Raw genomic sequence first — 20799 nt, 5'->3', positions numbered from 1 at the left:
CTACAGCCCCAGTGCCATAGTGCCCAGCTGCAAAGCCCAGGACACTGGGATAAAGATCTGCAGGATGTCCTTGCAGGTGGTGGGGGTGGAAACACACAGAAGTCCCATCCCCACTTCGCTTCATCACCTGCAGCTCAGCCCCTCATGCCCAGGGCTGGACTCAGCTGACTCATCCTCTTCCCCCTTCACTCCAGACTAGTTGGCTGGTGCCTGGTGGAGCCAACAAGCGGGGGTGGACCTGGCACTGCCTGCGGCACACCCAGCTTCCAGAGCCTGGCACACTGCTGGGCCTGGGGGACTGTCCCCTGATGCAAGGGGGACCCTCCATCCCAGGGCTCAGATCCCTGTGGGCAGGAAGGTAGCATGCCAGCTGGGCATGGCTCACAGGGTGGATACTGCTCCCATGTCCCAACCTCCAGTGTTGTGCCAAGTGCATCTCCATGCTATCCCTGCCTTTCCCTGGCCCCAGGGATGGGCAAAGGCTGGGGAGACACAGGGGTTTCCCCGGGCAAGGAGGGGCCAGAACTTGCAAGGGGTTTTCAGGCAGGCTGGGTCCTGGCAAAGGCAGTGCAAGTCCCAGCCCTGCTCCAAGGCATGACACTGCCAATAAGGCCTTCCCCGCACTCATGGGAGGAAGTGCATCCCCCCCCAGCACTGTTGTTGCTCAGAGGGGCAGCCCAGTGGTCCTCAGCAGGGCAAGGCCATGGGGGTGGCAGCTTGCCCCCCACACAGGGGCACGGGGATAGGAGCAGGAGTGGCGCAACGGGAGTCCCAGCACACACAGGCACACCCAAGATGTGCCCATTGGGTTTAGGAGGTGGTTCTGGGCTCACACTCAGAAGAGAGGGTCCTGGCCAACTGGCTGGTCTGTGCAGGGGCTGGCATGGGGATGAGGGTCCTGCCACGGCTGTGACAGCAAACCAGGAGCACACAGCATGCAGCTCTGTCCCCAGGACCAAGCATTCCAGGACATAAACAGATGCAGGCATCAGGGTGTGTCCCTGCCTTGGCTTGTGGGGCACACCCAGGGCTTTCCTGGCCAGATGGATGGAGGGCACAGCTGTGGCCCCAGAGGAGTCATATTCCTTGATACGGCAGGGAAGAGTCCGACCAGCTGCCATTTATGTGCACAGCAGTTCTTTCACGCTCCACTCTGCACCAGTCCCCTCCCCAAATAAAACATTCCCATTACCCCAAGTCCACAGGGGGCCTTTAGGGGCTCTCATTGCCTCCTGGAACGATCTTCAGCTTTGCTCCACACGGAGCTCAGTGCAACCCCTCTGCCAGGAGCTGAAGCGTTCAGCACCTGAACAGGATTTCCCCCCTCCCCAAATAACCTCGCAGAACTCATCAGACAGAGACCACTCCCTCAGAACAGAGACCCCGTGTCCTCCAGGGCGGCACCTACCTTGGGAGAGAGTGCCGGTGACAAACTGATAGAAGAAGCGGATCACCCGGCCCAGCTGCCTCTTGCAGCGCTGCTGGCAGTGGCTCATGGCTCCAGCTCCCAGCGCTGGGGAGGGACCCAGCCGCACCCCTTCCCGGCCTCCAAACAGCCCCCCTGCTCCTCCGAGCAGCGGGCGATGCCCGGGGGAGGACAGAGCCTTCCTGCCCGGAGCGAGCCCGCGGGCATGGGCGGCCGGTGCAGCCCGGCGGGGCGGGCAGCGACAGCGCCCGGCAGCGCGGCAGCCGCCGGCCCCGAAACCCGGCGGCGGGCAGCGGCAACTTTTGCGCGGGGATGCTCTGGTTCAGGGGGACGGCGGGACAGAGGGGCTGGCGGCGATGCCCCTCCTGGGGCTCAGGCTCACGAAAGCTGACCGCCGAGAGGGAGCGAGGTGCTCGGGCAAGTTCCCCCGTGCCGTGCCCGCCGCCGGCCCCCTCCGTGCCGCGAAGTTGCGGGGAGAGGTGGGGAGCAGAGTCAGGGTGATGCGGGGAGCCGGGGAGCCCGGCAGTGCCAGCCAGCTCTCCGGCAGAGGCAGATGGACGCTTCCCTGGTTGGCAGAGCCTCGGGTTGCCCCTGGCTCCCGGTCCGCCCCTTGGCACCAGACCGACCCGGCACTTCACGCCCCGGCTGGCTGGGAACCAGAGGCAGGTTGGTATGGCAACCGGCAGACTCCACAGGTCCCGCTGACCAATGAGGCCCTGCTGCATCCCAAGCCGCCTCTCTCCAAGGGATGCTCCTTCCGGAGGGGAGCCGGCACCGAGAGGATCCTGCATCCTTGAGCATCAGCCATCCGTTCCCACTAAGTGCCGTGAGCATCCTGTATCCTCTGACATCAACTATCTTCTCCAGCCAGCTGGTTTTGCAAGTATCCTGCATCCCCACATATCAACCATCCTGTGCTGGAAGTGTCCTGCATCCCTGTTGCCACAGCAATCCAGCACTGCAAGCATCCTGCATCCCTGGGCATCAGCCCCCCAGCACTGCAAGTGTCCTGCATCTCCAGGCATCCACTTCTGCTGTCTCCACACAGGGGAGGAGACAAGGATGGGTGCAAGAATGGGAGGAAAAAAGTCAAACTCCAAGACCATCCAGGCTAAGAGCTGCTCGCTCCAAAGCTCAGGCTGGCAGTGAGTTGCTACCTTGCACAGTATGTCAGAGCCAGAAAGGAGTCTGACATGTGGTGGCAATGGGATTTCCCTGCTCCCAGAGCCAGCCTGAGATGCTCTGTGCAGACTCAAGACAACATCTCTTCCCCAAGTTCCTTTTTCCCAGCTGTAGTTCCATCTCTACACTGCATTCACACCCCACACGAGCAATATCTATCAGTTCTGAATCCATCCAGGCTCTATTATCCATAAGCTTCATCTCTTATTAATAGGGAAGGAAGTGAACAAAAAGGGACCTGATGGAAATTACAGCTTCTTCTCCCTCAGGGATGGAAAAGGAGGTGGAGCCATGGTCCAGCAAGGAACAGCCCAGTCCCTACTAATACCTAAAGAAGGAACCCCAAGGGAAAGTGCAGAAGCACCACCACCTCCCACCAATCCTATACCAGGGTTGGTATAGGGTAACCTCACCTCCTGCTCCCCAAAAGAAAGGCCATCCCCTTCAAACCAAGCTCTCCCTGTCTCTTATTCAGGTCATGCTCCTGCAAAAGACAGGCAGCCCCCCAACAGAGTGTCTCCACACCATGGCAGGACACTGTCCCAGGGTGGGGGGACCTGGACCAGGGGATGCTGCACTGGTCACTGCATAGCTGAGCCAAGTTTGGGGAGATCCTAAAAAGGCACAACACACAGCACAGCAGGGACTGGCAACCCTACAATAGTACATCCACAAAGCCGTGGGCTGGGGAAGTGCTGCAAGGGACATTGACCTCACAAGGGGAAGGGGACAGCCAAGGCAGAGTGGGCAGCTCAGCAGACAGACACAGCTGTAGGGAGAGTCTGTGAATGCAAAGCCCTGACTGAATCTACCTCCATGAACCACCCTCCCCCACCTGAAAGCTCAGAAATTTGGGCTGCTAGCAGTGCCCAGTCCCCTTCTGCCACATTCTGGGGACAGATCTGGGGTTTAGGTCCCTCATTCCTGTCTACAGTATCCAGAAGACCTGTTCCTGGCTTAACCCCACAACACAAATACACTGGGACAGTTTCTTGCAACAATCAGATCCCCTGAGCTGTGTGATACAAGGCCAGATCCTGACAATGCACAGCTCCCCCCACTCTGAGGGAGAGGGGCAGCTCCCAGGACCACCGTGGGGACCAGCCACCACAACTCAGACCAAGGCAGCTGCAGCATCCCAAAAGCCCACGGGATACAGGAGAGGTGGCAGAACAGCCACAGGAGGGTGCCAGAGCCCACAGGACGTAACAGCAAACAAAGTTTGCAGATCGATCCCAAAAACCACCATCTGGCTCCTTGGAAGCCAGTTTCCATTTGACAAAGAAAGTTGCTCCATCTCAGCATGTCCTGGGCAAGTGAGAGATGCAAGTGCCATCCTGCACACCCTGGTCGTGATGGCCATGTGGAACAGGGGACCTCTTGTGTCCCCCCCAGGGCAGCAGATATAGACCACCCCACACCAGCCTGAAGGGACGTGGCAGCAGAGAAGAGCCCAGCACCAATGTCACCCATCCCACCTCCAGGCTTGGCTGCCCACCAGCATCTCCGGGTGCTACAACCAGTCCAGAAGTGTAAAGTGATTTCCAAAGGACCATCACCCCTCTGGGCTGGCCCTTGGCTCTCCGGAAAGGCCCTTATGCACTGACATTGAGACGGAAGTTCATGGGAACCACATGAGCTGAGCCAGGGGACTGTCCTCTCCCTCTGCACCCAGCAATCCACAGCAGGTAGTTTGCAAGGATGGTGTATTGCAGACATGAGCCAGCTTGCTCCCATCCCAGGGCTCTCTTTGAGCACACACTCTCCAGGCTGGCACCAGGGACTGTGTGTCTTGCCCTTGCAGAAAGGCAGCAAAGCCACTTGGTCACTGACCCTGCTCCTCCCTGACAAGATGAGCAGGCATTTAGCGCAAATTAAAAGCAAGACACAAGGCAGGGCAAGCAACCCACCTTTACAGACTCTTTCTTGCTGAAGACATCACCTGGGACACAGCCACCAAGGGTGTCACTGCAGGGTGCATCCTGCCTGCTCTTGCCTCGTAACCCAGCCTGTGGTTCTCCCAGACCTGCTCCTCCCATCAGGAGGCCAGTTGTTCCTCAGCCCCTGCCCCAGCCCCAGGGGAACTCCATTCCCCAGAGTGCCTCACAGGGCAAAGGACATAATTCCCAAAAAGACATTTAGAGCCAGCCCCTGTCCCCAGAGCATCTGCTGGGCTCCCAGAGAGGACATGTCATTGCTGAAGCTGCAGCAATAGGAAGGAGGAAGACTATGGCTGAAGGCTTTGTGTACGCCTCTGCTCCCCCACGTGCTTTGGCTCTGACCAGGGGAGACACTGCCTTGAATCTTCCAGTGCCGAGCCTGCGTTGGGAACCAGCCCAGCTCCCCGCTGTAGGGGATAAAGGGTAAATTCAGGGAGATTGGAGACCAACATTGTCTCCCGCTTCCCTGCCCCAGTCCCCATGCCTGCCTGAGGACTGTACCGGGACACCTCGAGCTTGGAAACACAGAAGCCCGGGGCAGGACATACAGGCGACGGGGCGCGCCTGCGGTGTCACGGGTGCCTGCCCACGCTCCATGCCCCCGCTTCGTGCCCCCCGCTCTGTGCCCCCGCCCCGTGCCCCATTCTCGGTGCCGCCGCGGTGTCACTGCCGCCTCCTGACGCTGAGAGGAGCCCCGGCACAGCGCAGCAGAGCGGCAGGGCGGCAGGAGGTGAGCCGGGGACACGGCTCGTTCAGACGGCTGTGGCGGCTGATGGCACACGGGGGACAGGAGGGGACACGTGCTGTTGTGTCGGAGCGTGGCCCTGCACGCGTGTGAGAGGGGGCAAGGGAGCCGTGAAGGCCATCCCTGCACGGACACGTGGCCACCACGGTCCGCTGGCAGTTCCTTGCAGGTTGAAAGGGCAGTGACAGCACCGCCGGGGATGGGGACACCCAGAGCCATTGCGTCCTTCCCTACTCAAGCCCTCTCCTCCCGAGATGACTTCTTAGCAGACCCATGCTTCCTAAGACACCGACATCTGGATTGGTACCTGTCGCAGGAGTGCGGGAAGCTGCCGGGGGAATTCGCTCTGGTTCCTGGCCATGAAATATTCATTAGCACAGCCGCCGAGAGAAGGGGGGAAATAAAAGACAAACAGAACAGGGGAAGCAGACAGAATGCTTGCAGGCAGCTCAGCATGGCACAGACAAGCCCATGGGGTGGCTAAATCAAGGTCTTCATATGAGTCATCACACTAGTATGTGGGTCCCCTGGTGTCCATGAAAAGCCTGTTTCACTGTCACGGGTGTCGTGGGCACATGAGCATCCCTAGAAAATGCAACCAGGAGATAGTGGTCCTTGCAGGACATACAGCATGGATAGGGATGCCCTGGGACATGAACATCACCAAGGGGCACCATGAGCTGGTGCCCAGGGGCCATTCTTGCCAGCCCTGGATGGTGTCTGGGCTTCAAAGTGTTTCAGCTTGGGCTACACACCCCAGGGACAGTATCAGATCAGTGCTCCAGCCCAGGGCCACCTTGGCCAGGACATCTATGGGCTCTCTGGAGTCATCCCATGGCTGGCAGATACCTGTGACATCATCTGCCAACCTTTCTCTGAAGGAGAAAAAGCAGTCAGGGTGGGAGGCACATTTCCAGTAATGAGGAAGGGCAATCAGGATGAGAAGGAGGCAAATTTCCATTACCAAGGAAGGGCAGTCAGGGTGGAAGGAGTGCAGGACACTGTGCAGCCCTGTGCCAAGCCTCAAGACACCATTCAGGCCCACAGAGACTGGGCAAATGCTCTGTTCTCTCTCTACCTAAATCCAGCACTCACCTTTTTTGGGGATGGAGGTCACATGCATCCCAGCAATGCCAGACCCACAGCTGCTTGGCAGGGACAGAGCAGTTCCTGGCCAGAGGGAGAGCTCAGCAGGACTCATCCCAGAGCCAGGATATGATGAAGGAGGAGAAGGAGGTGGACATCCTGGCAGAAGGGATTACAGACCCACGGCATCGGGGTGGGTGGCTCTGTGGGATCCCAACACCACTGCCACCAGCAGAAGAAAGCTCAGCCAAGCCAGCCCTGTGTGCTGCTGCTCTGCTCCTGCTTCCTCCCAGCTCGGGGAAACCACAGCCTCCGGGACTGGGGGAAGTGCTGAAAACGTGATGCCAGAGAAAATAAATAAGGCAACTAATGAGGTAATTTGCATAGCTATTAGCAGGCAGGATTTGCAGCGGGTCTGACATGGGATGTGCTGTCACAGCGAAGTACAGCCCGCGGGCTTTGCTGGTGCTTGCAGAGGGAAACACACAGCACAGCCGTGCTGCATGGCCACACTGCAGGCACCTACCGCTGGCACCTGCTGCCCCACGCCCAGGGAGGCAAGAGGGGCAGAAGCAAACCCAGGAAGGAGGCGGGAGGAAGGCTCAGAGAGGACAGACAGTCTGGGAGGGGCTGAGTGCTCTAAGGTGAGCTCATACTGCCCTTGGCCACACACCCCGGGGCTTGGCCCTGTGATGTACAGAACATGGGGCAGCACACAGCTCGTACCTTGCCAAGGGACAGAGAGCATCCTTGAAAGGACGAGCTTGCAAAGGCCAAGGGAAAGCTGCCAGTGGCCCAGCCTGCCTTGCGGGGCAGCCCTGCCATGTCAGAGCCAGCTGGCTCCACGTGCTTTCCCATCCGGAGCTGGCCGCAGCTCTCTGCATCCCTTACCTCTGCTTGCTCCCTTGTGAACTTAGCCTGAAACACATCCAGGACAAGCACAAACCCTTTCCTACCCCAGTCTTTGCTGCCAGCAAACCCAGCTCCCCCTGAAGGTGCAATTTCAGGATGTAGGACTGTGCATGAAGCCTGACGGCAGCACCAGCTTTGCATCATGGCTGCCCCCATCCTTAGATATTTGGGTCAGGAATCATTGCTCCACAGCAGGAAGGAGGGCACTGGCCATCCTGGTGCCTTCAGGGATGCAGGGCAACACACCTGCAACCTGTGACACGGCTGGATCCCCAACCTGCTCTGCCCTGTAAATCAGCCTGTGATGGAGAGGAGTGGCACACAAGGCCATCCTTCCCCGGGCTGCCAGGGCATGTCTGGCTTTGATCACAAACGTGCGACGACAGCTCAGCTCGTTCTCAGCCGGTGGATCCTGTTAAAAAATGCATGTGACGTGATCTGTCTGCTCAGGAAGGCACTGCCAGGGAAAGAGCCCAGCCCAACACCACGCACCGGTCCCGCAGCACCAACCTGTCAGCAGCTGGCACACAGCGGGTGGTGGGGCAGGAGCCTGGCTCTCTGACACCAGGGACCAAGACATGCCAAAGCACCCCCACAATGCAGGGAAAGGATGGGGGCATCCCCACCATCTGATAACAGAGACAAGCAGAAAGACCTAATGGATGCGTGGTTGGACAAAGAGACATAAACTCCACAAGCAACTTGGGTGGTGGGTGACAGGCCAAGATCAGGGTCAGAGCTCCACAGGTACCACCCTGGTGTGTCCATCCCCCCCAGCACCTCCATGACAGCCCATCACCATCCAGGTTACACTGAGGCACTGACTGCTCCCAAGCTGAATTTTATTTTTGTCTGTTCTGCTAAATATTTTAGGGATTTACACAGAAAAGCTCTCTGTGCTCGATGGCATGCAGGCTCCACTGGCATCATGCAGGCAGTCACAGACACACCCCTGCCTGCCAGGCCACGAATAATTCATTGCCCCCATGAACAGGGTACAAGCAGCGGGAAGAAGGTGAAAAAACTGGGGCAACAGGTTTCATCACCCCCTGCCCAGGCTCCTGGGGTGCTCCCCAAGACTCTCCATATCTTGCAATGGGAGGGCAAAGAACTGCACCAACAGCTGCAGGGAAACAGAGGCAAAGGGAAGGGGTAAGAGCCAGAACCTGAACCCAGCCCTGGTTATAGGGCTGACACATCAAGGTTGCAGCAGTAAGCAAGGACACCACAGCCTGCCTGGACCATCTGGGGCCATTTCAGAGCTTGCTGGGTTTGCAAAGCACAGCAATGTTGGGGGTACCTAGGTTACATCAGGCAATGAGGCAGCCCAGCCCCCAGGACCTCCAAAGAGCATGGCCTTCACAAGTAGGCACATCACTGGATGGGGGTGCATGGCTCACACTGGGGCACAGCACAGCCACAGAATCTCCTTATCTTGAACTGGCATCATTTTGCCCCTCAGATGCCCACCTTGCTCCATGCACGTGGCATCTGACGAGGACCAGCAGGGGTTTCCATCCCCAGCCCTACCCCCACTCCCACTCTAAGCCTCAGCAGGGTCTCCTGAACTGTGAAGCTGGGAAAAATCTCAGCCTGGCCACAAGTGATGCCAGCCCTGCTCCCAAATCTGCTCCAGGGGAGGACACAGCCCTCAGCATCCCTCCAGACTCTCCACCCTCACCACCACACAACAAGCCACGGTGATGGTGACAAATTAACGAGTTCCATTCAGTCACACACAGGTTGGGCTCCAATAAATGGGAGATGGCACCAGGCTCATTTCCTTGCAATCAGCGCTTGCTTGGCTGCTGACAGATCCAGCTCGGTGGGGTGATGGTGACAGTCAGGAGGAAGTGCAGTGGGGACAGGCTAGGACACGACCTCGGTTTTCACGTGTGCAGGCAGCCTGGGGCTGCCTGTGGGCCAGGCAGCAGGACACCCTCCATCACCCAGGCAGATGCTGCTGGGCTGAGTGACACGGGCTATTAGCACCACCGCTTATCCAGGGCCTCTGGCACACGCTGGCTGCACAGCTGGGAGAGGGAGATAAGATGCCAGAGGGATCCCAGGGAGGGGAAGCATATTTCAAATGGCAGGAATCTCCCCCAAAATGGACTTGTCTTGAAGGCACTGAGAGTGTTCGCTGCTATTAATAACTCCAGAGCTGCAACAAGGCACGTGCCCTCTCTCAGGGAAACAGCAACAAGGCAGGTAGAGAGAGCAAAGCGGTGCTGGAGATGGGGCTGAGGTCCTGACCCATTGCTTCTCACCTGTCCCCATGCCAACAGCACCCCAGCACTGGTCTGGAACCTCTGGATATGTGGCTGGGTAGACCTGGGTGTCTATGGGCAGGGGAGACACACAAGTACTTTCCTTCTGACAGCCCACAGCTCACCTGCACTTTTCTCCAGCCTCAAGCCAAGACACTGCACAGCCCTATGGCTGGGCTGATGGCCCCCGACACCAGCACTCTCCCTCTCCCCATCTCTATACTGAGAGATGGCTCAGCCCTCCAGCCTCTTGCACTCTCTGCCCCACGGGGCAGCAGGGCCACCCACTTGGCATCTCCAGGGCACCTGCTCAGCCCACTGCCAGCCCAGGGGGGCCCCCAGAGACTGCCTTTTAAAAACTGACATTTTGGGGACAGGAAAGCTATTTTCAGTTGTTTCAGAGACAGTGTTTCCGTCGCAGTTTTCCTGGAGGGAGGGAGGGATGCTCCCCCGGGGGTGCCATGGCAGGCAGCTTTGTGATGGGCTGCTCAGCACCAGCTCCATGCCACCCCCTCATCTGCCTATCCAGTTCCTGGAGCCACTGTGCCCAGGAGCAGGTGGGAAAAGACATCCCTGGTTTCCCACCTGGTCATGAGGGTCAGGAGCACCCCATCTGAGAGAGAAGCTAGTGGGAAGCACAGAGCCTGGGAGCTTTGCTCCTGCCCAAGACCTTGCCGGCATCAGCAAGTTATCTTCCACACACCTTGATGAGACAACCCCAAAAATGAGCACACAGAGCAGAAGAAGCCCCCCTCCCTCTGGAGCCCCCCAGCACTCTTGATATGAATAAATGTGCCTAGAAGTGATGGGGGGGGGGGGGAATACAGCCTCCCAGTGCAAGATCTGCTGAGAGGCTCAGAAATAAATATGTTAATAATCAAATATCCATCCTGTGCTTGAGCTCATGGGAGGACTTTCAAGTCTAATTAGCAGAAGATTTGTACCATTGCTGCCAGGGCTCGAGGGACAATTCACCGTGGTTCCCACAAAGCGAGAGGTTCTGCTATAATTAGTCAGCAGCATCCCATCTGCAAGGATTACCTCCAAACCTCCCCTGCTTTCGGGGCTTGGGGTAGGCAGGACCCAGGTAAGCCAAGATGAGAGATGGCCCCAGGCTTTGATCTGTGCAAATTGACTCTGGAACTGCAAATCCAGGGCAGATGGGAGGACAGGCAGCAAGGAAGGCAACACACTAGGAGGAGAGGTACCCTGAGCCTGCAGGTAACCTCATACTCCCCTGCCTGTACACAACCCCTACACAGCTCCTCTTCCCACAACATCTTGCCACAAAGACCCAGAATACTCCCAAAACCTCTCCATACCCCAACTGATCATTTTCAAGCCGGGCCCCTGACACCAAGGGCTGTCCACACTTAGTGAGGGGCATTTCCCAGACTACCCCCATCACTCATGTTGTACATCTCATCACCAACGCAAAGACCTTTCCCCACTCCATCACAGTGGGACAGGCAGTGCCCAGGGGAGCACTCCTATCACCCCTGCCCATGTGTTTTTAAAGAGGGCCACATTCTGTTCCTGAGGATGCCATAACAGACACCGTTCCCACTGCTAAAGCACCTTGTGGGGTGGCTGCGATGGGGAGAAATGGGCACCCAGAGGAGCAAGATACGGGGGCAGCTCCTGGGGAGCTGCACTACTGGCAGTGCCCAAACTGGGACCAGCTTCCTGGCAAAGGTACAAAGGCAGACAGAGCAGAGGGAGCCATGTACGCATTGATGACCAACTGCACAAGTGAGGATGCTCTGCTGAGCAAGAAGTGGGACCCATGCATCTGCTCCCACAGGGAGAGAGCCTGGCAGATACTCAATCAGAGCTCACTGACCCAGCAGCAGCTGCCAGGGATACTCATTAGCACCAATTAATTGTGGGCAGAGGTGACTGGCCTGGCAGCAGACACCCTGCCCACACACTGGCCCTAGCCTGGCAGCAGGCAAGGCTCCAAGCTGAGGGGAGAATTACAGACAGGGTGACAGTGGTCACATTCAGGGCACTTTCTGAGGATTGGCCTGGAAACATTTGTGCCAGACATGCTGTACACATGAACAAAAAAGTCAGCACCTCATCCCTCTCAAGGGCATGGAGGTACCCCAGGTTCAGCTATGTTTTCCAGAACAGGGCACAGCCATCCCCGTCCAAATCCTGTGCCATCCCCAATAGACCTCCCCAGCACCACTGGGTTGTTCATGCTGGCAAACAAGGGGTTACTAGCCCCTCACTTCCCCACAGTTATTTAATTAAGCAGTGATAAAAGGAAAGACCTATTATCTGGAGAGTGGCAGCAGGTTGTAATTACAGCAGGGCAGGCTGAGAAAACAAACAGTGCTGAGGGAGGCACAGGGTGGTGCACCGCACAGGGGAGACACCGCATCCCCTGGGGACTCATGCTCCTGTCCTGGAAATGTAGTCCAGGGCAGAGGTGGGACCCTTGAGTCTGCGAGCAATAGAGGAGGGAAAAGGCTCCTTTGCTGTGACAGATGTGGTCCCAAAAGAACCTCCCTTTGCAGTTCACACTGGGCTGGGGTGTGATCCTGGCCTCTTTCCGGGGATGCTGGGCCTGGACCAGCCCCAGGGAACAGCAGGTTTTCAGTGAGTCACTTTGAAATATTAAACACCATCTCCTTTCTCCAGTTACTGCCTCAGGGCAGCCCTCTGCACCGAGGGGACGCGCTGCCCAGCTGAGAAGAAGGGACAAAGTCGCTGTTGGGACGCGGCACCCCAGAGAGGCTCTGCCTGCCCCTCTCTGAGCTGGGCGGGATGCCTTCCTGCTGGGTTACCCCAGGCTGGAGTTTAAAACTACTGCCTCATGTCCCACACACAGCAAGGGGCAGAGGTGGAACATGGGGCATGGCCATGCTGCAGGCAAGCAGTTTACAGCCCCCTCCTTGCCCAGCCACCCGGCAGCGGTGCTCTCCCTGAGGCGGGGGAAAGCTTCACCCCCATGTTCCCTTCCAGGGGTTGGAGGGTACCACTGGGTAACATCACAGTTGCAATTGGGACACATCGGTGTGGCTTGGGCTTGAGGAGTGCACAGCCACCTCCTGCCCATCCTGTGCCATCGGATGCCATTGTCCCCTGTGCAGCTCCCAACCACTTCCCTTCCCTTCCTTAAATCCTCTTGCCCTCAGCCCAATCCTCTTACGCTCTCCCTCTCCCATTACAGCATCTTTAAATTAATGCCTGGCCGAGTGTGGGATAGAAGGAAATTAACCCTGGGCAGTGGGGCAGCCTCCACAATGACTCTTATCTCCTCAAGCACTATTCCCTGCCCTTCTCCCCCTCAACATGCAGGGGAGAGACTGGATCTGCCATAACTGCAGCAAGTATCACTCAAGCATGGGATCTCAGCACCCACAGTCCTTAGCTGAGGTGACAAGTATCCCCTCCAGCCAGTCCCCTGCTTGGGAGGCTGCAAGGTCCCTGGGAGAGACCCCCAGCCATGCTTGGGTTTTCACCAGCAACAGCTGGCTGGGAATTCACTGGGAATAGTTCCAGAGCTGCCTGCAGCCCTGCTGGGGCACCTCTGGGTCGCCAGCTCTGAAGCAAGAAGCTGGGAGGTATTTGGCTGCTGGTGGAAAGCATTTGTGACCCCATGGCTTGGGGAGCTCATAGAAGCTGGAATGGGTGGGAGGCAGGGACATGGCCAGGACAAAGGGTGCCTCAACACACACCCCCTGATCAATGCAGGGGACACTTCTTGCCCATGTCACGGTGGGGCAGTCAGAACATGCCCCTTTCAGAGGATCTCTGTGAGGGTGAGCAGACACTAAGGCCCCAACAAACAGGTCCATCCTGCTCAGCTGGGGTCCAGGCAGGACTTGATGGTTTTTGGAAAAATGCCTCAGGCAGCCGACACCATTGCTGGGAGCATGATGCAGCTGTGGGACCAGCAAGACCTGGAATGCTCCCATCAAGCTGCCCTCTCCCCGGGTGGTGGTGGCCAGGGCCAGGAATCACTTGCCGGAGCAGCGCTCCCACTGATCCTCTCCGTTATGCAACAAATTATTCCACTCGCATTAATGACTTTGCGGCAAAGGGGGAAATGACATGAATGATTCCCGGTGCCTGGGAGTGACTCACTTCGTACGACAGAGGGGAGGCGAGCAGGGAGGGCGGGCTCCAGAGGAAATTTGTTTGGGTCAGCATGGGCAGCACAGGACTGGGGCTGGGCTCGGAAGATGTGACTTCTAGAAGCAGAATAAGGGGGAAAGAAAGAGATACTTAAGGGCAGATTCCACCAGCCAGGAGAGGGCTGAGATGTCTCCAAGGGATGCTGGCATCAGTCATAACCACAGCATATTATAGCAACCCTCACTGTGCTGCCCAAGCCCCACACCCATTTGCCAACCTGTTCTGCGACCCCAAAACCTCCCACCAGCTGCTGTCCCTCCCTGCTCTGGGGTCACACAAGACCCCATGCAGGTACAACCAGAGCTGGGGGTGCTGTGCCCCACCACTCAACACCCCAACTCCAACATGCCCCTAGGAGTGCAGCAGGATGGGCTGGTGGGCAGCTGCCCACCACGGCCCTCAGGACAGCAGTGGGGGACAAAGGGAATCTGCCACATGTACTGCAGCACAGAGCCTGGCATCTGACCTGCTCTCTTCTCCATCACTTCTAGAGGCTTTGCTAAATCACACCATTAAAAATTAATGCGTATTCCCTCTTGGAATAAATCAAGAACTGTCAAGGGCCAACCCTGTCAACCACCTCCTGGGGACACCAGAGACACGTGGAGACACATTGGGGACTTCAACAACCCACTGCCAAGTAGCCCCAGGGGGACCCTTGCAGTGATGGAGGGCTGGGTGGATTATTGCCTTTAAACCCATTCAGGGCCTTTCTGTAAGCAATGCAATTTAAAAAAATTCAATCTAGGAAGAAGCGATTAACCAAAGGGGCCAGGAGCAATGGCTTGCCTGTCTAATCTCGTTAGTGAGCAGGCCAGCTCTCATTTCACCCCAACACAGCTGGATGGGCTGCAGAAACCGATGAAAGCAGCTGGATGGCTCTTCCCTGGCTCCCGACCCAGGGCTGTGCAAGTTTTCTAGTACCTCCCTGCATCCCACAGCTTCCCCAGCTGGGTCAAGGGAAAAAAAAAAACAGAACCCCCTCTTCCCTGTGACTCAAATCCTGGCCAGACCATCATCAAGGCTCCATCCCTAAAAAGCACTTTTTTTGGTGTCCAAATGCGTTGTTGGTGATGGGAAGAGGGCAGGTAAGGGAGCTGGAGCATCCCAGCTCTGCTGCTCAGGTCAGTGCCTGAAGCCAAGAGCAAGGTCCCACTTTCTGCCCCACAGAGGCTCAGTGACAGAGTCCTGTCAGTCTCTCACAGTAGTGTCTTGCCAAGAAAACTTCCTCTGCTTCAGACGGTCTAGCCCCTTCCCTGCAGGAATGTCACTGCCATGGGACAGGACATGTCTCACAGGCACAGCATGACAGCCCAGGGATGGTCCTATCTTACCCAGTCAGTCCCTAAGCCTTTGCATCAGAGCTGTGGCAGCAGATTTGTACCACCACCCCACCTGCTGAGTTAGTCTCTCCATCATTGTCCCCGATCTGCTCTGTGGAGAGGGGCCAGAGGTGAAGTCATCCATCTCCACTGCCATTCTGGCACCATCCCTCAGGGCTCTGAGTATCCCCTGTCTACCTACAGGCACCGCTGCTACTGCAGTGTGGTCCTTGACAGACCTCTCCACAGATGTCACAAGACAAAGCCACCTGCTTATCCCAGGTACAGCCCAGGGCTCTCTAAGAGGAGCATGGATCAGGTTTGTCTACATGCAGGGGTATGCAGTATCCTTGCCTTGAGCAGGGCACAGCCTCCAAAACGCTCATTGCAGATGGAGCTGGTGCAGGAATCGGATGAGCACCAGTGCTTGGAGCTGGGGCACCTGCTTGTATGTCCTGCAGACCTCAGCATCCCCAGGCCCCCACGTCCCCAGGTGGAGTAAGCAGGAGCAGCACGGATGGGACACTGACCCTCTTGCTGCACCCAGAGTCCCCAGCAGCAATGCCAACACTGGCCCAGGGTTGGGAGGGGTGCCAGCTGCCTGAACAGGAGGGGACCCCAACCCAGCAGGTTCAAAAGCAGAGTGCCTCCTGCCAAAATGGGGCTGGAATCACCTAGAACCAGAAGGAGCTGAGCCTTAGGGGCAGGAGAGGCATGTGAGGCATGCCAACAGCACCCCTGCCCATAGGTTTCTGTAGGTGACTTGCCCTGTCTGGACCAGAGGGGAAACGTTCAAGAAAGCCCAGATTCAGAAGCACTGAAGGTGACACCCTCCTGCATCCCACATCCCCGTCAGCTCCTGTTGAAGGCAGCAATATCCTGCCCCCAGCTCCCCCCTTGCAGGGTTCCCTCTCCAAACAAGCTAATTACTCTCACTGCTCTCCGGGGACTGCACCACCCGTTTTCATTTGAAGCGGAAGACAAATTTACTTAAAAGCCAGAAGCAGCCGGAGCCATAGCAGCTTGGGGACCCCAATAAGAGCCTCCCACCCAGCACAGCCCAACTGCCACATACCATTTGCAAAGCACTCAGTGTGGGGTATCGCTGGGAGCGGGGACATTTATCCTCCGTATCCTGCCACTCACCACTGTGGCATGGTATCCACCCAGCCCCGGCATTCTGGCATGGATGGTGGGTTGAACAGGACCCCTGCACCCACCCACAGCCCCTGCCCCATGGAAAGGGGATCCTCTCCCCCTTTGCTCCCAGGGAAGCCACTTGCAATAGCCCCAGAATTTCACTTGCTCAGCAATAACCACCCTCAGGGCTCTGCAACCTTAGTGAAGGCTTTTGATTCTCTACCCCAAGCCAGAGCTCCTCACCATGGCATTAGCCCACCCAGTTCAGCCCCCCTGGCAAGGGACAGCAGGGAGATTTGTTTCACTAGAGGCTCATTCATCTGCGGCATGATTAAAGCCTAGGGCTGGGATCCATTCCGGCGGCAGGAGAGTGATTTGCCAGCAGATGGATTTATCATCTCCCAAGCACAGCAATTTGGCTTAAACAAAACCAAACCACTTCTCCTAATGAAAACATCACTAATGAGTAGAGCCAGAAAGCAAGGTGGGGGCAGCTCCACTAATGGGGTCTCTCCTGTCCTTCAGGACTGGGGTGACCCACTGCTGCCCTGGTGGTGAGGAGTGCAGCTCAGCTCCAGCTGGGACATATAAACCCAATACAGTCCAGAGGGAAACAGAGTTTGCTCCAGAGACCAAACCTCCTCCTGTCTGGGCTCCCAAAGCTCTAGGGGCAACTGGTTCCAGCACAGCACACAGTACAAGAGCAGCACCACCGAGTCCGGGCACCTCCAGCCGCAACACGGCCAACGGTGGGGAAAAACTCTGCCTGTGATGAAAGAGCCCATGCATGGCCAGCCCCGTGCAGCAGGAGCTGTACCCCTTGGACAAAATTGCAACAGCCTGTGAATTATGCTTCAGCATCTGCAGAAATCAGTTGTATAACTGCCCCACCCAAACCCACAAACTTCTTGTCAATTAATCCCGTGCCGCCAATTCCCTGTGGACTCCGACCTGCCTTTGCTTGCAGGGATGCAGCAGTGGCTGCCAAAACCTCAGTTCCAGCCTTTCCAACTGCAAAAACCTGTCCATGGGCAGTGGTACCCAGCAGTATGACCCACACGCTCCTTGCCCCATGTGAGGCTTTTCCCTGGCACAGGTTTGGAGTAGCATCCCCTCCATCAGGGACCCCCAGGATCTCAGCCTCTGGTCAGGGAGGGCCACAACACCCTGTCAGAGACGATTCATCAGCATCAAAGAGTTGCAGACAAGCCAGGACAGCAAAGAGGGAAGAGAAAGAGGGTACAGATGCCAGAAGACGGAAGACAGCAGACAGAGATGAGGAAGAGTTAGGCAACAGTCCCATCACCCCAGGAAGGTGCAGCAGTCAATGAGGGCAAGGCGCTTTGGCATGAAGAGGACCCATGGGAGCCCTCTGCCCTGGCACACGAGTGGAAGATCCTAACCCCACAGTACCCCACTCTGACAGAGGACTTCCTGGGAGCTTGGGGACCTGGTTTGAGGGTCAGCCCAGGTTCCAGCACAGCCTCACCATCAGGCTGCAGGAGCAGAAGTGGCAAGTGGAAAGGGGGTCGTGTGGGGCAACAGCGGCAGTGCAGAGGAGGCAGATTAACAGGGGAGCAGGGGTATGGGCAACACTCCTGGTTCCCATGGGCTGGAACCCCAGGGGAAGGACACCAGTGCGTGCCACCCCTCCTGGGGGCTGCTTCTAGGAGGAGAGGACAACCGATGCCTGACACTGAGCAGAGGGATGCAGGCAGCTGTCTCTGATAGACCCATGAGGGCAGGGCTGTGCAGCCAGTAGTGTTCCTGTGCTTCTCCAGGAAGCAACTGGGCAAGAGAAGGAGCTTTATTTTGGGCATGGGTGAAGTGGTCTTGGGCACAGTCCTCATTCCAGTCCCTCTCCCTGGGATCCACCCCAGCACACAGGCACACCGCACAACCTGCCATGCACACTTGAAGATGGGCTCCTGGCCAACCCCTGCCTGCCTTATGCCCTTGCTCCCACCCAATGGCCTTGTCACTCCATCCTCCAGTTGCAGATCCCAGTGTTTCCCCCTACACACACTATTATTTGGGACAGGCTAGCACTGACACCTCCTCCACACCCTGGGAAATAAATTATCCCCCTCACAGATGGAAGTCCTACGCTATGGCAAGCTGGTGGATATGTTCCCCCCACCCAGCTGATCACAGGCTGTGAGCAGCCACGATGGAGCTGCTGGGTTTGCCGGCAGCAGAACAAGTCCCTGGTGCAGCCCTAGATCTGCCCATCACCTGGGACCTGCCTGCGGCGGATGCGTTGCCAGGGCGCGGCTCCCCGGCTTTATCCCATGGCAGGGACCAGAACTCTACTCCCACTGTGCTTCCAACAACCCGACTGGCCCATCCTCCCTTTGGTGTGTCTATGGGAGACAGCTCGGCCCCATCTCTCCTTTCTTACTGCCATGGGGAGAAATGCCTCTGAAACACTCTCCCTCCAGGTAGGGAGGAGAGCTCAGTCAGATGCTGTGCTGCCACTACACTGGTACCTAAGGCTTTCATCTCCCAGAGCGGGTTGCTAAAAGTGCTAAGAGGTGGGGAGTCCCCATCCATCAGCCGTGCTTCCAGAAACAGGAGGATCCCAAAGCTCTGCAGATGATCGCTATAGCAATTGCTCAACCTTGCAAATGCTGCGGCTGCCTTTGAGGTGGAGCAAAGTGGTTGTTCAAGTCCCCACATCATGACAACAGAAGGGAGAAAGCAGGGGTGAGAAAGCAGGGGTGAAAAGAGATCCTGCTAACCCTTTTCTGGGAACCCAACAGCCCTGGAGATGAATCCCTTATCTTTCTGAAAGGCAGTTAGGGGGGTTGCCCCAGCCCAAAGAGCCCAGGTATTGACCCCATGCTGACATATGCTGTCCCACTCACAGGACACAGCATGACTGGGATGAGCTTGTCTTGTGGGGTATGATGGGGTCCCAGGGCATCCACCCCTGCTCCCCATCTAAGGCTGGGGCAGCCTTGCTGTCCGCACATCCCTGCAGCGTCAGGTAGGAGCAAAACCCTTCTCCAAGCCCACTCACCTCTCACATTGCCAGCATTTGGGGCCAGGGATGTGGTACCCATGCTTCTTGGGACAAAGCGGCACTGGACTCCCATTTCTTCTGCACGGAGGGCCATGGCCAGAGCAGTCCTGAGACACTGGCTCTGGGCTCTGCTTGCACACTAATCACTTATGTCATTAGAGGCTGAAGGAATAATGTAATTTATGGATGGCTTTTATTTCTCACTAGCGTCATCTAAATATCCCAGAAATGGACCAGTTTAATTTCCTAGTGGCGTAACCTAAACATTTCTCTCCTTAATACCCAGGTGGGAGCCCAGTCACAGACTCAGCAGCCAGGCATGGCTGCTGCCTGCCTTTGCCCCACACCGCCACACCTGGGCCAGCACAGGCAAGGCCCTTTCTAGCTCACCCCAGCGCAGCCAGCCCGTGTTCCCCTGGCACAGGAAGCAGTGCTGTTCTCCCTGCTGCTCACACACAGGCAGTTCTCATTCACTCGGGCCTCTCACACACACATCCACGTGCCCGCACAGCCGGGGCAGCTGGGCACTGCTGGAGATGCCGCAGGGAGGGGGGGCTGTCACTGCACCCTCATTTTCAACAGTTTTTTGAATTTAAAAATGAGTGTGCTGTTGGGTACAGTGTGGAGGGTTTCTCTCCTGAGTGTGGCTGGGGGTCCTGCTTCCCATTAGCCCCTCTCCTTCTTTTCGAAGCAAGTGTTGCAAACCCTACTACGCACTGGGCATGCACAGATGGGAATCACATTGCCTTCACTCCTGTTTTTGGGCAGTGATGGGAGGGAGCAGGACTGACTGCTGTCCCTATGCACAGGAGCAATTGTTGGAACTGCTGTGGGGCTGTCACATCACCTGACACCAAATCATCTCTCGGTTAACAGCTCTTGTATGGAAGATGTTCTCTAGACCCAGACACACCCTGATGGATGGGGGTCTCCAAAGCTGCAGGAACACACCAAACCGCTTATACTTGTCCCCAAGCAGAGCTGTGCTACCAAACAGCAGGTGCCAGCAGGGACACTCCCATCTGCAGGGAGAGACTAAGCCCACACCGGCACTACCAGTTTCAAGTCAGGGTTTCACTATGGCCCCATGGTGGTCCAGACTCCTCACTGCATCTGCAGGGTATCAGGAGAGCCTAGGCCAGATAGAAGGCAGGGGCTCAAGCTAGTAAACCCTCCCTCTCCTGCCTGTATCACTTCCACACTTTCTGTGAGAAAGATAACTTTCTCTCCACTGGGAAGAATGGCTCCAGCACATTCAGCCAATGCAGAGGAAATCAGTGCCACTGGGACCAGCTCCCTCTCCTCCCTGGTGTTACTGTAGGCTCTGCCCTGGCAGGTCATGACCTGACAGCAATGGCAAATGAGTGACATGCCCTGTTGGGGCCTGTTTCCCGCTCCGGGAAATGGGGCAGATGTTTCCAGCCTTGTTCCCCAGAGACTTCCCTGCAGCCCCATTCCTGTGGACAGGGGCTTGTGCGGCGGCACAGCTCCCCTCCACCCAGGCTCCTGCTGCACAACTGGTTCAGAGGTAAGCCCAGGCATAAAAGGTCTCAGTCTCTCTGAGACTGGAATTTATTTTTAACTTTGATTTAATTTAAATCC

General features: G+C 57.0%; 1 protein-coding gene across 3 annotated transcripts in view; it reads right to left on the bottom strand.

Annotated features, from left to right (window-relative positions):
• Positions 1-20799, bottom strand: part of KCNIP2 (potassium voltage-gated channel interacting protein 2) — a 45573-nt gene that overhangs the window by 23461 nt on the left and 1313 nt on the right. The window contains exon 1 of one of the 3 annotated variants that reach the window (XM_039385051.1): positions 1409-5049. The exons of the other annotated variants lie outside the window; for them this stretch is intronic. Coding sequence (XP_039240985.1) covers positions 1409-2217 — 809 coding nt within the window. The 5' untranslated portion in view covers positions 2218-5049. Of the gene's footprint in view, positions 1-1408; positions 5050-20799 lie in introns of those variants that run through there. 3 annotated transcript variants of the gene reach the window in all.

The sequence above is a fragment of the Pipra filicauda genome, unplaced genomic scaffold (assembly GCF_003945595.2).
Source record: "Pipra filicauda isolate LSUMZ 115617 unplaced genomic scaffold, ASM394559v2 scaffold390_size662804_pilon, whole genome shotgun sequence".
Classification (NCBI taxonomy): domain Eukaryota; kingdom Metazoa; phylum Chordata; class Aves; order Passeriformes; family Pipridae; genus Pipra; species Pipra filicauda.
Note: the sequence above shows the minus strand (reverse complement) of the source record. Positions and strands in the feature narration are given on the sequence as shown.